This window comes from Lethenteron reissneri, chromosome 10 (assembly GCF_015708825.2).
Source record: "Lethenteron reissneri isolate LAM-NWPU_2019-01 chromosome 10, ASM1570882v1, whole genome shotgun sequence".
In the NCBI taxonomy this organism is placed as follows: Eukaryota; Metazoa; Chordata; class Hyperoartia; order Petromyzontiformes; family Petromyzontidae; genus Lethenteron; species Lethenteron reissneri.
This window is the reverse complement of record NC_083788.1, coordinates 9,333,993-9,351,012: the sequence shown is the minus strand read 5'-3', so window position 1 is coordinate 9,351,012 and position 17,020 is coordinate 9,333,993. Positions and strand designations below refer to the sequence as shown.

The 17,020-nt window shown below is 48.6% G+C and overlaps 1 protein-coding gene across 2 annotated transcripts; it reads right to left on the bottom strand.

Annotated features, from left to right (window-relative positions):
- Positions 1-5,586: 5,586 nt before the first annotated feature.
- Positions 5,587-16,398, bottom strand: XPNPEP3 (X-prolyl aminopeptidase 3). Of its 2 annotated transcripts, XM_061548963.1 has the most exons (10): positions 16,159-16,398; positions 13,874-14,029; positions 13,248-13,472; positions 12,245-12,615; positions 11,799-11,861; positions 10,826-10,939; positions 10,118-10,203; positions 9,305-9,488; positions 7,713-7,833; positions 5,587-6,856 (listed from the first exon to the last, which is right to left on the bottom strand). In XM_061548963.1, exons 1-10 carry the CDS (start codon positions 16,208-16,210, stop codon positions 6,696-6,698), a joined length of 1,533 nt encoding a protein of 510 aa, XP_061404947.1. In that variant the 5' UTR covers positions 16,211-16,398; the 3' UTR covers positions 5,587-6,695. The 2 variants fall into 2 exon arrangements, with proteins under 2 accessions (XP_061404947.1, XP_061404946.1); XM_061548962.1 differs by lacking the exon at positions 5,587-6,856 and having other exon boundaries at positions 7,211-7,833; positions 13,916-14,029.
- Between the last annotated feature and the right edge of the window lie 622 nt (positions 16,399-17,020).

The window sequence follows — 17,020 nt, the reverse complement described above, 5'->3', positions numbered from 1 at the left end:
TCATGCAATGGCCCTTCTTCATAGCACTCATTATGTGACATAAACACGGGCCCATTGCCCAAACGTCACCTATTATGTCCTTTTAGTTTCTCCTTTTAAAGCCGCAGCGTTATTGACGAACGCGTGGAGTGTTTTTTTCTATTGTTTGTTAACGCACGTGCTTGTGCACCAATGGCAGAGCAGCGGCAGCATCACCAGATCTATTAGTTCCTTAACACTTCAAAGGCTTCACTTGAAGAGCCGAGTCCATTGAATGCACCGTGATGCCGTGCTTTCCATATAACAGATGGTTTTACTGGTAGGAACCACCTGGTTCCACCAGCCCACAGGAAATTATTGTGTCCGTCCGTCCGTCGTGCATCCAAAAATGGGAGGGGTCGGGCTGGGTGGAGAGGGGTGGGTGGGGAGGGACTGGGTGGGGAGAGTGGGGCTGGGTGGGGGGTGGGAGGGGTGGGGCTGGGTGGGGAGGGGCTGGTCACCCCGTGGTGCCCTTATAAAACTCAACGTTTAACCTACTCACGCCGGCTTGTGCCCGCCCTCACAGTCGGGCACATTTGCGGAATACACCACGCCACCGTTGACCCTGGCCATTGACCGAGCAACCCAACGTTCCTACCAGCTCCCTCCGCAGGAATGTGTTTTTATGGGTTAGATTGCGTAAATATCAACATGTCGTTAAACCCACGTGGTGTGTTTACTCTCCAACACACAACAGGGTGTAATATGGGACCTTTCTTGCCAATATCGAAATATAACAATAGGTTTGACTCTTTGGCAAAAAAACAGGTCAGTTTAACACGGAGGCTTTCGCGAACAATATCATCCATAACACAGGTTTGTTTTTGGGTTAGATCGCGTAAAGATATAAATGTGTCGTTAAACCCGCCACCACCCGACACAGCCAACTAGTAAGGGTTGTCGCGTAAACAGAACGTGGCCAATTCGTCATGAGTACAGCACGTTGTGTCTACGTGACAACCCTCACTAATTGGCTGTGTTGGGTGGTGGCGGGTTTAACGACACATTTATATATTTACGTGATCTAACCCAAGAAAAGCACTCTAATGGATAATATTGATCGAGAGACCATCCTTTACTGCGTGTTAAACTCATTCCGTACTTTGGTTTATTTCCTCCACGGTAGTTTGTTGATGAGAAGAGTCAGCGACTGAATGGAACGCATCACGGTGCAGCTAAATTCTCATGTCCTGTGTCCTAAAGGCCTCGACGCTACCGAATACAAGGAATGGACATCATATTTAAAAAATCCTTTTCACAAAAAACATTTTGTTGGAAGGACATGCAGTGCAGTTAAAAGCATTCTATTCTATTTATAATTGATATATTTTCTGTCCAACAGATTTTCCGAAGAAATGTTTCGCAAGTAAAACTTGAGCAATATAGACGAACAAATAGCTCACCCAGCTACTGAGAATAAAATGTTAAACAAACAACAATACACAACAGCGAGTACTGACACAGAATGTCAGACGCATACAATTAGAGGGGCAGACACACAGCGTTGTTGTCACGTTCTGACTCGCCCCTAATGGACATCTGTGAAAAAATAACTTTTATTGCTAATCGGATTCCAACACTATACATAAAGATTCTGATTCTGACAACCCGTTGACATGGACCTGAACACAGACCACACAAACATTGTACTCTTAGGTTCTTTCGATCAAGTCACGTAGGTAAAAATAATAAAATAGAATAACAATAATAAATGAAAATAACTAAATTAAAGCACGACGTTTCGGAAGCAACACAGGTGCAACTGCTCCATTTCTTGCAGTCACGAAATCTTCAAATCTAGAACACAAACATTGGTTTCACACACAGCAGCGATGCAACACCAAAGGTAAACATTCCCCAGGTGGTCGCCTTGTCGAGGCTGTTGAGGCAAGTGCGATTCGTGAGCAATCGTGAAGGCCAGAAGGGCGAGTGAGGGCGAGTGAGGCGTGGTTAGCAACCACCTCTGTCACCCCCCCCCCCTCTGGTGATGTTTGCACACCGAACTATAATTCTAGCTATATCCTGTCACTTGGCGAAAGTTATATATCTGAATTATATTTTACTTTGAAGTGCAATTTTTGTTGTTGTTAGGGCTTATACATATTGTACCGTATTAATGTATTGTTAAATGTTGCCTACATTTGTTCAGTTGTGTTCTAAAATTGTTTTAGACGCAACCCATGTCGTCCATACAAAAGAGGTGACGATGTTTCACTCACGTCAATGGGATTAGGGGCCGTCCATAAATGACGTCACGCGATTTTTGACCCTTTCGTCTCAAAAAGTCAGACCCCCCCTCAAATATGACGTCACAAAGCTCTGCCACCCCCCCCCCCAAAATAAAAAATGCTTCAAATCGCTTTAAACTATTGTCGTTGTAGTGCGTATTTAATGTGGCGCTGCACTCTGATGTTGTAGGAGAAAACATTAAAGTCGATTCAATTAAGTAGAACGTGTTGTCTATATTTATTTAATGTTGCGCATTTTGATGTCACGTCACATTTCTCAACCCCACCCCCCCTCATTCACACATCGTCACAAATGTCTGACCCCCCCCCCTCCCGAGATGCGTGACGTCATTTATGGACGGCCCCTTAGTTCATCTCCGGTGGTGAGATGTTATCATCCTCGCATGCTCTGCAGAAGGTCAGGGATGTGATCCCGACCCTGGCGCCAGTCTAGTTGAAGTTCGCATGTTCTCCCCGTGGTCGCGTGGATTTTTTTATTCGGGTCCTCTGCTTTTTTCCCCTCCACACTTAGAAACATGCATTTAGACTATTTAGATTATTTTGCTGCCTTAAATGTTCAAATCATGGGCTACTTTGTTGAGCTATCATTTGAGGCCAGGTCGATTTTGAAAAAGAAGTTTAATACATCAGTGGAATTTTCCTGGTAGGATGGAGATGGTTTAGTTTTATTCGTATGTGGTTGGGTGATTTGTTCACCTTTCTTGTACTTTACACTCCTATTCATGATTTTTATACTGGGTGCCGTTGTCACGACTGACATCTGTGAAAAAGAGTGGATTCCTCCAGTCTAAATACATATCCAGATTCTGAAATAAAGGATACAACTCATTTCATGCCGAGCCAACCTAGGGGGAGGCCCTAACCAGTTCAGATTATCACTCACCACTTACGTTGGCTACGGCCGAGAATCAGACTGCAGTGCGTCTCCTCGCTGATATAAAAAAAAAACAGCGGTGGCTTAACTGGCAAAAAGGTCCCATACATGTAACTGCTCAATCCGATTTATTACACTGGTCAACACACTTTTTCTGGCGTAAGGTATTCCAACGGTTTTAGGGTAATTTTGGGGTGCTGATTCCAAATCTGGCATCAGTTTTTGTCTATCACATCAGGTTTTTGAGATATCAAATATTGCATTTTCAATAAAAAACTGCAAAAGAAAAATATTAAATAGATGTGGATATCTACATAAAATGATATTATAAACACACTATCCTAAAAATACAACACCATATTTTATCACTAAAGCGGTCACTGACTCGCAACAACTTGCAATCATAAGTGACAGAGTTAATTTCGGTTAAATCAATGAAAATGGGGTATGCCGATAGCATACAATGAGATGTGATAGAGCAAATCTGAGATCAGATTTGGAATCAGCACATTGAAATTAGTCTAAAGCAGCTGCAAAAGTCCAGGCCAGAAATTGTTGTTGTTGTTGTTGACCAGTGTTAATATTCTGATACTTTGCATCGCCTTTGTACTGTCCTGTGGTCCTAACACTGGTGGGACGAGGCCATAAAGAAGGCCGTATCTGGTGTAGGCCAATCAGTGCCAAAGACAGTGCGTGGTATTATCAGAGCATGCTTGTTTGCACGATTTGACACAAGTATCTGGGGTTAATGCAGATTCGGCATTTAGTGTTTGAACATCTTAACACCTGTATACTAATAGGGGTTTCCCCTTTTTTCTGGCAACAAAACTGAAACCCTATTAGTATATTTTGGTACTGGCAAAGGAGGTCCCATGATGTAGCTGCTCACCCCGAGCTCTCATTACTCTGGTAGTGCGTTGTCTTTGAACTGTGCGCCTTTTGGCGTCATCTGGTCGAACACCATGAGACGAGGCTCCAAAGAAAGCTGTCTCTGGTGTGGACCAATCAGTTTCGAAGACAATGCATAAATTATCAGAGTATTGTTTTTTGTTTGCATTTGACTGCAAGTATTGTGGTTAATGTAAGCATGATTCCTTGCAAAAGGTGTCCGTTTTGTTGCCAGAAAAAAGGGGGAAAACCCTATTAGTATATTTTGGTATTGGCAAAGGAGGTCCCATGATCTTAACACCTGCTTTATTGGCAGTCGGGGCTGCTGCCATCTGGAGCGTTCCGTCGTCGTTGTGATCTTCAAGCTATGGGTCTCGCAGCATGTTGGCTGTCCCGAGCCAGTGTGTGGTTATCCCCTAAGGCTGTGAAGGCCCGAATAAAAGAAAGTACCTCCTACTAGTGTCTGTGAATTAGCACACTACACGTGTATTCATGTCAACATGAGGGCTTCCCCCACACTGTGTGGATCGTGGGGGATTGTTTTGACCATACTTGACCATGCCGGTCAGTTTTGGTTGGTAAAGGCGGAGGACAGACACGTGAGAATGGAATGGCAGTGCAACAAAGCATGTTGCTGAACGTTGTGCTGCCCATAATGTACACGGGCTAAAACGCCAAGTTAAAGTATTTCTCATGAAATCCATCAGCCGCACAGCCTTCTGGGAGTGCGCTCCCAGAAGGCCGTGCGGCCAATGGGTTCTGTGAGAAATACTGCACCTAAAGGATTGTGTGGAGTAAGAAATACTTTAACTTTTTAACGTGGAGGGACGGATACGTCAAGGAGATAGTCTGCTATTTATGATTTATATTCTATGCAACATTAATGATTACGTCGAGTTATTTACTATCTTAAGCGGGAGTCCTGGGTTTGAACTCTGATCTCGACACGGACAGTTCGGTGCCGATGCAGGTTTTAAACACCCGAGGCGCCTGTAAAAATCCCACCACTTATCGTATATATCTATCCAAATATACCTTTAAGATCGCTGATTTAACAAATCATTCAACTCGTATCTGTCTGACTTTAAACTTTTAAAAAATTACAAGGACAAAGAAGTTTGCAAAATTACGAGTTTAATTGACGTTTTCTGTCTTTTTGCATTCACAAGAAGCAAGAAGAGCAAAGAACGCCACGACATTAAACCACGAACGAGCGACGTTGGCGAAATTCCTTCCAAAGTCCAATCCAAGTTTCCAGCACAGCCACTGCTCCTAGATTCTGGGGGTGCACTCATCAGACAACACATTCCTCCTGCGGAGGGAGCTGGTAGGAACGTTGGGTTGCTCGGTCAATGGCCAGGGTCAACGGCGGCGTGGTGTATTCCACAAATATGCCCGACTGTGAGGGCGGGCACAAGCCGGCTTGAGTCAGTTAAACGTTGAGTTTTATAAGGGCACCACGGGGTGACCAGCCCCTCCCCACCCAGCCCCACCCCTCCCACCCCCCACTCAGCCCCACCCTCCCCACCCTCCCCTCTCCACCCAGCCCCACCCCTCCCATTTTTAGATGCACGACTGACGGACGGACACAATAATCCCCTGTGGGCTGGTGTAACCAGGAGGTTCCTACCAGTATTATCCTACGCAACAATGAGGCTGTCTGGATCGCCGATCCCTAAGAGGAGAGGTGACTTCGCCTGTCGAGTATTTCTCTCCGCGCCGTGTCTCAAATGTCCCTCTCCTCTTTAACGAGGTTTGCTTTGCTGCCTCCGCCCACCTTCGTCAACATCAACTGTGGTGTAAGCAGAATGCTGTGTTTCTTCCACGGCAGTGAACTCGCAAAATAATTTTGCAGCTTTCGCAAAGAGGGGGACCATAATTCAGTGCAGGAGATCGGTGACCTAAAATGGGCACAAGAGATTACCGGCCCGATACTGTTTGCTAAACCTGGGCAAATTTAAAGTTTAGCGATTTCAGATATGGCACTCGGGGTGGAACAATGCATAAATTCATCGGTTTATATCGTTTCTTAAGCTCCCAATATACAGGCATCAAACCGTGTAGGAATAAATATATTTCGGCTCGTATGTGTTGCACGCGATGAGTTCACGTCACCCCTGTAGCCACGAGGGGAGCACCCATTTACCGCAAAGTTAAAATAATTCTTGAAACGAGGCAGAGGGATGTCAATCGTTCAATCCAAAACAAGGAACGAGCGCAACACTTTTGTCAAAAACCACTGCTTGATGAAAGCCTCCCCACGCCGCGTGGGTCGTGGTGCTTATTTGGCCAAACTTCACCACCCTAATCAAGTGACAAACCTATCTTAAAAGCCGTTGACCTCCATTTCACACGGCGCAACTTCCCCGGCTTATCTTCAAGCCGAGACTTTGAATCTCACCTCGCTGCCGCCTGCCTTTCAACCAAAGCCTCCACCGACGTCATCCACCGAGGTGCGAAGCCGGCACAAGCGGCCTAACACTGTTTTCGAACGACGCCGCCGCTACTTTAACCGTCCGCTGTGAAGCAGATGGTGGCCGCGTTTCGTCGTCAACGCGCCCGGCGCGGTGTTAACGGGGGCGGGCGGCTGCAGGGCCCGGACCGTGCGCCTCTCTAAGCAAAACAACAACAGCAGGCAAAGATGCCGCGCCGCTTCTCTGGCCCGGTCACTTGGCGACGATGTCCTCGATGTGGCGCCGCTCCTTGGGGCAGGAGGAGGAGAGCACGAGCGGCTCGGCCTCCGTGATCACGACGTCGTCTTCCACGCGCACGCCCAGGCCCCGAAAGCGTGCGGGCACAGACTCGTCCGCGCGGGGAATGTACAGGCCTAGGCCGGGGGTGGGGGGGGGGCGGGGAGTGGGGGGTGGAACACCGGGGACGTTAGTTAGCCCGACGGCGCTCCGATGTCTTCTTCTTGGTTCTTTCGGTAAAGTCACGTAGAAGGGAAATAATAAAATAATAAAACATTATAAAATAATTCTCACGACGTTTCGGCCACAACGCAAGCAGCCGTCCTCAGGTGAAGACCAGACAGACCTGGTCTTCACCTGAGGACGGCTGCTTGCGTTGTGTCGAAACGTCGTCAGAATTATTTAATTATGTGGCCGAAACGTCGTGAGAATTATTTTATAATGTTTTATTTTTATTCTTTTATTATTTCTCTTCTACGTGACTTTACCGAAAGAACCAAGATGAATCCCTGCAGTCACGAAAGCTTTAAATCGAAAGCGCTCCGATGCTTTTTGGGGTTTTTACTGCACCCGTTTGTCTGGCACGGTGTCTGACGTTTCGCCGCAAGCGCTTGCGAGCTTTTTCCGGAATTGAAATGTCGGACAACGCGCAGTGCAACCCAGCAACGCAATGGAGAGAGCTATGGAGCAGACACTGCACAAAATAATAACCTGCATATGTTTGTGTCGTAGTGTAGCAGTTAGAGTATTGCACTACGAACCCGGAGAATGCCGTGAACCTGGTTCAATTCCCCACTGACCAGACCCGACTCTCCCCTAGGTTAACCCGGCCTTAAATGAGTACTCGGTGTGGCACGGTGAAGACAGAGGCGGCCCCTCGTGCGCTGTGATGGCCTTTGTGGGAGCTCACTTACAGCACTTGCCCCAACAGCCTGTTAAAGGCTACACAGGGGATATCTGCCTTTGTCGGGGAGAGTTGGAGGAGGGACTTGCCAGGTTCGATGGTGATGGCCATGCCAGGCTGCAGGGCGATGCTGCGCGACACGTCCGGAGTATCGTGCACGTCCATGCCCAGGTAGTGGCCTACGTGGTGCGGGCAGTACTGCCGTGCCGCCTGTAAATACACACGCTCACGCTCGGGTGGTGCTCTCGATTTTTCTGAAGAATCTGAAAATCAGACGATCCAAAAAAAGTCTACATGACCCAGACAACGCAGCCTTGCCTGCTGGAGGAGCTCACCGATGGGACTTTGTCCAGATATTTCAAGAATATGTGAGCTCCTCACACAATCCAGTCTGGTTAAACCCAGGATGGATCGTAGGAAGGCCAGCCTAAATGTTTCTAACCGGCGAAGATGTTCCATTAGGGGGGGTCCACGTTTCGCAAGCATAGAGAAGGGAGGGAATAACCGTGGCCGAGAAGACCTGAAGCTTCATGTGGAGCGACAGACCAGGTAGCTTCCACACAGCGTTATGCAGCTGATGAAAAGATAATTCCGCTCGACTGATTCGGTGTGAGACCTCTGCTGTCAAACCGAAGCTGGTTCATGAGCATGCTGCCCAGGTATGGGAAACTCTCCACTATCTCCACAACTGCCCTATCACCAATTTGGAGTTGTGGGAGTGGAGTGTCCGCCGATGGTACAAAATACCCAGGCAGGTGGTTAGTTTTGGTAGGGATGATGGTAAGTCCCCACCTCTTCGTGGCAAGCTCCAGGTTCAGCAGCAGCACCTCTAACTCCTCCTCTTGAGTGAGCAGCAATTACCAGATCATCGGCATACATAACATGGTTGAGCAATAGGCAGCCATCCCTTGACCGAACCCGGGCATCGATCAGCCTCCCACTGTATCTGTAACAGATGGAAATTCCTCCGGTACAGCTATTGAAGGCTTCCCGAACTACATGGTCGAAATAGATGTTAAATAATGCGGGAGCCAGAGGACATCCCTGTCGCACCCCAAAGTGAACAGGGAATGGTTCCGACTCCTGGCCACGTAGTTTTACTCGGGCCCGCTCACCATCATGAAGGTCCTTAATGATCGTGAGCAGCGGGTCAGGGACTCCAAAAGCACGAAGAACAACCCATAGCCCAGGCCTAATGATGGTATCCTAGGCCTTGACCAGGTCAATAAAGCAGAGATGTAGATCTTGTTGGAATTCCCTACACCTCTGCTGTAGCAGACGAACAGAAAATATGGCATCTGTGCAGGACCGCCCTTTCCTGAAACCGCATTGGGGCTCCGCAAGCCTCTGCTCAGCGTGCCTGGCAAGGCGATGTTGAATAATCCTTGCCAGGACCTTTCCCGGCACACTGAGGAGTGAAATGCCCCTGTAGTTGTTACAGTCTGTGCTGCCACCCTTCTTATGTACACACACACACAAGCCACTGGGCTCAAACCTCCGCGATAACCGCCGGGCAACGTCGGCGACTGTAACCAGCGCCGCGATGATCCACGGCGACTGCTGTGCGGTGAAGAGGACGGCGTGGAGTCATAGACGGTTAATACGCCATCCGCAGCAGTAACCGGGGCGGCCTGTCAGATCAGCACCGTGAACCCCCTGCGCGACGAGCGGCGGCGCTTGCCTTGGCGGCGGCGCCGGGGGCGAGGCCGCCGTCGAGGATGCCGAGTCCCTGGAGCCGTTGGCCGAGCTGGAGCAGCATGAGGGAGTAGAGGCCCTCCATGGTGGAGCCCGCACGGCACCCACGCAGGCACAGCTTCTGCACGTCCAGGACGGCCTCGTACAACTCCGCTTGGGGTCCCGAGAAGCTGGTGGGGAGAGGGGGGGGGGGTGCAAAAACGAGCAGCCGGGTAACTGAGGCATCGATTGGCAATAGATTCTCAATCTCAGGACAACGCATCGCACGTATCATTTGTGGGTGCTTTTTATTTATTTTGTATTTATTCCCCTCCGTTAAGCCCTCGGGTTTTTGCTTGCAAAGTTTCCGTTGCCCCCTTCCTGGACTGTGACCGGTGCTTTGTACTGGGCTCTTGGTGAGTCGCAATTAAAAACTAAAATTGGCAAATTTGGACCATGAAGCTGACACACAATGGCCGACTCGTTTCAAATGCCGCAAGCGGATCATTAATGTTCACTGCAACGCAGTCAGGGCGTACATTTTACGTATAATACACCCCCAGTGATAATCATATGCATTACACATTCTATGCAAGTGATACGCTCTTACAGCTAGGCTAATGACGCAATTTAGAACGCGTGAGACGGAAAAACAAGAAGCAATATAAACGAGCTGGTAAAAAACGAGAAACACAATTGATTCTTAAATATTTTTTTTTACATTCCACAGAATCACTGGTGGGGGTTTGGCGGGGGGGGTGTTGCTTGTAAGAGCACTGCTGCTGCTGCTGCTGCTGGTGTGAACGCTGCTGCGTCGTACCAGCCCGACACGGGCCAGGTGCGGGTGACGTCACTCGCGTAGCCGTGAAGCTCACAGCCTCCATCCAGCAGCACCATCTCTCCATCCTGCACAGCGTCACGCAAAGACAAAGATCCCCCGTCTCACCTCAACGCCTCCGGTGGGCTAAAGAAGTGAATGATTCTGTCCTTTTAAAAACGTGACACGTTTTTTACTGTTTGGCCATGTCGGCTTGGTGGAGGATTACGACATAATTATAAAAAACGCGATCTGACCCAAAAATCTATATAATGAATAATATTGGTCGCGAAAGCCTACTTGTTAAACTCAAAACCTCCGATTAGCATGATTGGCTACATAAGGCACGAAAGAAGTTCAACAGACATTCATAACAGGCTGTCGGGGGAAGTGCTGTTAGCAAGCACCTATCAAGGAGGGCACGGCACACGAGGGGGTGGGTAGTCAGCAACACGCCTGACCGCCTTTGTCTCCTCGGTAGCGATTTATACACATCGCACCAGGTACCTATTTGAGGTTGAATCGACCTAGGGGAGACCCAGGACCGATTCAGATATTTGTCGCCGATGTTGTGTGTGAACATGAATCGAACTCGGGTCGCCGGGTTCGTAGTGCAGCGCACTAACCGTTACACTACTGCTTCCCATCACACACACGCACACGTGCCTATTTGCGAGTGTGCATGTGGGTGCCTGTCGGGTGTGCATTCACCTGTATGATCTGGTTGTTCTTCACGTAGTGCAGGATGTTGGCGCGGTTCCCTCCAGCCACCACGGGGGGGTACGCGAGGATCTCAGCTCCAAGGGCTCGGCACTCAAACTCAAACTGCACCGTGCACGCGCAACGCAACACAACACAACGGCGCTGAAACGATTCATCCTGAATCGAGCGAATCCATGCTCATGATTCGGGATAGTGATTTTATTCTATAAGCGATTCTTATTTGTCTCCTGTCGACTATCTCGACGAATCAGATAACACTGGCAAACAGTGGCACTAATTTTCCCAAATTATTGTGTTATATCAAGATTAGTCAAGTGAATGGATCGATAATCGGCAGAGTAATTGATTACTTCAACAAACTGCACTACTGTCATTGTTTTTCTTTAGTATCATTTTGTAATTTTTGTCTGGGTTATTCGGCTAAATTTTACATGAGCATTCAGCATATAGATTGCACAAAATCACATTTAACTGAATGTCACGGGCATAATTGGATTTATGTATCGTAAGGGTTAATAGATCATTGATGCCTCGTTGCATGCGAACTAATCATGGCAGGTCATTTCTCATTTCTTTTTTTATGACCAAGTGTTTCTGCTGTCGAAAGCTGGGATGATGAGCCCATTAAGTCCATTAATCGATCAGAAATATGAAGGAGGTCGTGGGTTCGATCCCGACCCTGACGCCTGTATATCTGGAATTTGCGTGTTCTCCCCGTGGTTGCGTGGATTTTGCTCCGGGTCCTCCAGTTTTTCCCTCCACATTTAGAAACGTGAGTTTAGAATATTTGGCTGCTGCTTTAATTTGCCACGTGATAAGCCACTTCATTGGGCTATCATTTGTGGCCAGGTCGCTTCTGAAAAAGACCTGTAAGCCCAGTGGACCTTACTTGGTAAATAATTTAGTTCATAGTTTGTAGTTCTGACACTCTCTGTGAACGATGAGGAAGGCATCGGAGCACCTTGGCGTAGAGGAATGCCTCGTCCACAGGCGGGGAGCTCGCTCGCATCGTCTCCACCATCGCCTGCAGCACCGCACCATGGGGCCACAGAGTCAACTCAGTCACTCGTAGGGTTATTTACTCACATAGTCAGTCACTAGCCCACTCACTCACTCTTCATAGTACCACTCACACTCACTGGGACGGGTCACGCACTCGCTCACTCACTGGGTCACTCACTCCGTAGCGTCATCCACTCACTCACTGGGTCTATGTCTCACAGGGTGACTCCATTCACTCACGGGGTCACTCAATTGCTCTCGTGCACCTGTTACAAGGTTCCTCACGCACACTGGGTCTCTCACTCAACGCGTCAAACACTCACTCACTGGGTCACTCAATCACCCACACCGATACTCACTCACTAGCCCCCTCGCTTACCGTCACAGCTCACACCCCGCCCTCACCTGCGCCGTGATCTCCGCAGCAGCCTTCATGACGCGCACCTCCGCCTGCGACTTGACGAGGCGCAGCGCGGCCACGTGTTTACGCAGCGAGCGAACGCGGCCCTGCGCCGCCGCTGTCGCCAGCATTGGCCCCACGTGCCGCTCGTGCATCTCCGGGTGCGGGGGGTCCCCGTGCGGGTAGTACCACCACGTGGGGGGTTCGCCGGCATGCGCCAACACGCGTGACAACTCCTGCAACGGGAAGGCCTCGTCCACGCCCGTGAGGGCCACCGCACCGTCCGGGCCTGAGCGCGGCCCGTCCCAAAGCTCCCGCGTCGCGTCGCGCGGAGGCACCAGCAGCACGGCCTTGTGGGTAGCCGCAGTCGCCCCACCTAGGCAAAAGTGTTTTGGTTTTGATCGCTTGCTCGCGTGATTCACTCTCTCGTGCAGCTGCTCCATAGATTGTTTTAAAATGACTCTCGGAGGGGTTGATGAAAGAAGCATGTCAAAAAACAAATGTCGCTCATTGAATGAACATAGGCAGTGTGTTTTGAGTTTTGTGAAATATCACAATCCTTTAACGTTCTGGAGCGCTGCATGTGCGCCATCTAGTGACGTCAAGGGGTATAACTGCTGCACCTTTACCGTAGGGAAGACTTGATGCTCCAGAATGTCTACATTAAAACGCGCAGTGCATGATGGGAGTCAGGACTGCAAAGAGCTACGTCACAGCACACAATGCATTATGGGAGTTGGGCAGGTGAAGACACAGTCAGCCAGCATTCACCGGGTAACTTCAAAAGCAGTATCGCGGCACTCGATCCAGGAGCTGCCATCTCAAGTGAATGAATTGGCAGCTGCTATCTGTGAATAAGTAGAATGAATTCACAGGAGAAGACTTCAACTCCGGCACTGCTATTAATTGATGCTGTTTTGCTATAAAACAGCACCCAATTGTTTTTAATGTCGTGCTTTGCTCGAGCGAAAGGCTGAAAGTGACCGCGCACGCCGAGGATTGAGGCACCTCGTCTGGGCAGCAGCAGCAGCAAGCTGTCGGGTTCCTGGAAGCCGGTAAGGTACAGCAGGTCGCTGTGCTGGTGGAAGGGGTAGGGGATGTCGTTGGTCATGATGCACGTCGGGTTGGAAGGCACCAGGACGACGCTGCCTGGCGACTCCGCCTGCACTGCTGCCATCAGCCGGTGCCGCCGCAGAGCAAACTCCTCGCGCGTGAACCCTGGCATCACCTCCCCTGCAAGCGTTAACCGTCGCCGCCAGTGTGAGCGGTAGCACAATATGCACATGGTACAATACGAGCAGAAGAAGGAATTACAATGTCTGTTGAAAAAGTTAGAGTCATTAATTGATTTTGTCTGTAACATTTCAACTACAGTACAAGTCTCTATCTAATGTGGGTTCCCCTTCAAAGTACGGGCCCAGAAAAATCTCCATGGCTGGATTTAGAGCCCTTCTGAGTTTACCCTGGGGTGCGACAGTGATGTCCTATGATCCGAGGATTATTAAGTATATTTTTTTAATGTGTGTATGTACAGGTGTCTGCATTTTGTGCATGCCTGTGCATATATGGTACCCGGTTAGAGGAGATGAGGGTGTGTATGTATGTGTGCGTATGCGCAGGTGAGGGATTGGTACCCGGCTGCAGTAGATGAGGGTGCGTGTGAGGTGCCGGCTGACCCAGGTACCGTCCCCTCAGCTGTGGGCTGGAGGCTCCCTCAGGCTGTCCGCTCGTCACGCTCCGACAGAACCACCGCGTCTGCGGAAGCCAGGCCCTCAGATTCCGCACTGCATCTGTAACCGAACGTGGCGGCCAGCAGCGATTCGTCAGGCTCAGGCAGACAGGGGGCTATGCAACAATACATAAAGTAGAGCTCCCGGAAGTATGTACGGGTTGCACTGCGTGTTGCACCGCAGGATGTCCAACGTTTTGCTCCGTGTGCTGGGAATTCAGTTCCTGAGATTTGGTGTCAGTTGGTTAGCTGCTCCTGCACATTGTCTTATGATGCTCCACACCTTACTGATAAAGACTTGATAAAGTAACACCCACTCTCGATACGCCATTACATATTGGTATAATGATTAAACTCTTTGGTTCTTTCGGTAAAGTCATGTAGGTATAAAATAAAATAAATCGCGACGTTTCGGGCGCAACACAAGCGTCCCACCTGATGACGGATGCTTGTGTTGCGCCCGAAACGTCGTGATTTATTTTATTTATACCTACGTGACTTTACCCCGAAAGAACCAAAGAGTATGGATTCCTGCAGTCACGAAAGCTTCAAATCAAGATATAATGATTATTATATTTGTTCCATTGTAAATGTATTTCACAATTGTATTTGTTCGTGCTTTCTTTGCTGCACTTCTAGTACGAAGATTACTGAAGTTATGCAACTGCAGTCCACACCACCAGCCTGACCTCAAGTCTTTTCATCGTTGCAAATTTACAGTCTACAACGCTTATAGGTGGCAGGATTGGGCGCTGCGGTGGAGAGGTGTTAACTACCCCCCCTGGTTTACTGGAGGTCGTGGGTTTGATCCCGATCCCGACCCTGACATCGACAAGCTGACAAATGATCAGCAGATGACACGAAGCAACATCACTCCTCCAGAGAAAAGTTTGGCAGGACACGCCACAAAAAGTTTTAAGACTCAATGTACTGTAGCTTTCTTGGGTAAAGTGTAAAAAGGCAGATGTCAGTTACACAATAATTGCTTAATACGGTAAATTAATTAGCTGCTAAAACGATTACATCATATAAATCACCGTGACGTCAATTACTCTGGAAAGATTTACAAACCACCAGTCTTGTAAATGCGTGCAGATGCGCAGCCCTGCAATTGCTCGCTCATGTCACTGGCTGGCAGTAGGGCCTACAACATAAATCCATCTAAAAAGGTAATTTAGGCGCCCCTTTTTATTGTTGACTAGACTCCTTAAAGATGTAAATGAATCCCAAGTTCAATTGTGAACAATATTATTTCATTGTCATAAAATATTAGAGGCCGTCCATAAATGACGTCACGCACCTGGGGGGGGGGGGTCAGACATTTGTGACGATGTGTGACAAGGGGGGGGGTTTGAAAAATGTGACGTCACATCAAAATGCGCAACTTTAAATAAATATAGACAACACGTTCTACTTAATAAAATTGACTTTTTAAATAAATATTTTATCCTACAAAATCAGAGTGCAACGCCACATTAAATACGCACTACAATGACAATAGTTTAAAGCGATTTGCAGCATATTTCATTTTGGGGGAGGGGGGCAGAGCTTTGTGACGTCATATTTGAGGAGGGGGGGGTCTGACTTTTTGTGACGCCGCGTGACAAAGAGGGGGGGGGGGGTCAAAAATTGTCCAAAATCGCGTGACGTCATTTATGGACGGCACCTTAAAAAACAGACCAAATATATATTTTTTAAACGGATTGTAGAGAATACAAATACAACACAACAAGCGAACGCCGCTCCTTCCCATATCTGTCCCCTCCGCATTAAAAACAAAAAGGTACATATTTTCTACACATATTCTTAGGTTTTTTCGGTAAAGTCACGTAGGTAAAAAACTAATAAAAGTTAAATAAAAATCACGACGTTTCGGAGGCAACACAAGCCTCCGTCTTCAGGTGAAACCGTCACAGCTACGACAGCTGTATCAAGTGTGTTGCCTCCGAAACGTCGTGATTTTTATTTAATTTTACTTTCATTAATTAATTTTTTTTACCTACGTAACTTTACCGAAAAAACCCTAAAAATATGAATCCTTGCAGTCACGAAAGCTTCCAATCTAGAATTTTCCACACATCCCATCAGGCACCACGCGCGCACGTGCGCCGACGCACGTGCCGGGCTTGTTGACATCCGGGTCACGGGGTCACGGCTCGTCAACTCAACGGGGTCACGACCCTCACCCACCGTTGGCGCGGCGCGCGCTCAGCGCGGCCCGGCACGGGAAGACGGGCGCCATGGCGCGCTTGGCGGCGAGTTGACAGTGCGACGATGCAGCAACGACGACGAAAAGTGTTTGGGAGAGGGGACCCCCCCCCCACACAAGGCGGAACGAGGAGAAAACCGCGAGATGGGGGGGCGAGAGAGGTAGAGGAAGAGCAGCCCGGTACCGGTCACGTGACGCGAGCCCGGCCCCTCGGGGTCATGACCTTCACGTGCCCCGCCCACCGACAACTTAAGCTCCGCCCAGCTTCCCCCCCACCCACCCACCGCTGTAAGCCCCTCCCCCCCGCCACGCCCACAAGCAAGTTCAAGTTCAAGTTCATTTATTAGGTATAGCCCTGTGAGCCATTCAGCTCTTGAATCGGGTGCAACCGCAACAAACAAAAAACAAAAACATGAACAAAAAAACATCTTAAAGTGAATATGTGACTAAGTGCAAACAGAAAATCCAAGAAAAGACAGCAAAAAATATTTCAGAAAAAACACCGTACACCAACGCTGTGTGCAAAAATCCCAGTGGGATGCAAGTCAAACAACAACAACAACCACAAGACAACTTAGATTAAGGCCATCAGTCTAACTCTGTACTACAACAACACAAACATGGCTAAACCAATACACTTTTCGAAATCACCAAAATAAAGCCATGAAGGCAATGAAAAAGCAATCATAGGAACTGACGGAATTTTCACAATAAATGGCATAAACAACATGTACTACCAAAACCCTGCAGCCATAGCTGGCTGCATGAGTCACTCCACAACAGCAGGAGCATCAATCGGAGTATTGTAATTTTTCAATGCACCTTTAAGATCAGCACACTAAA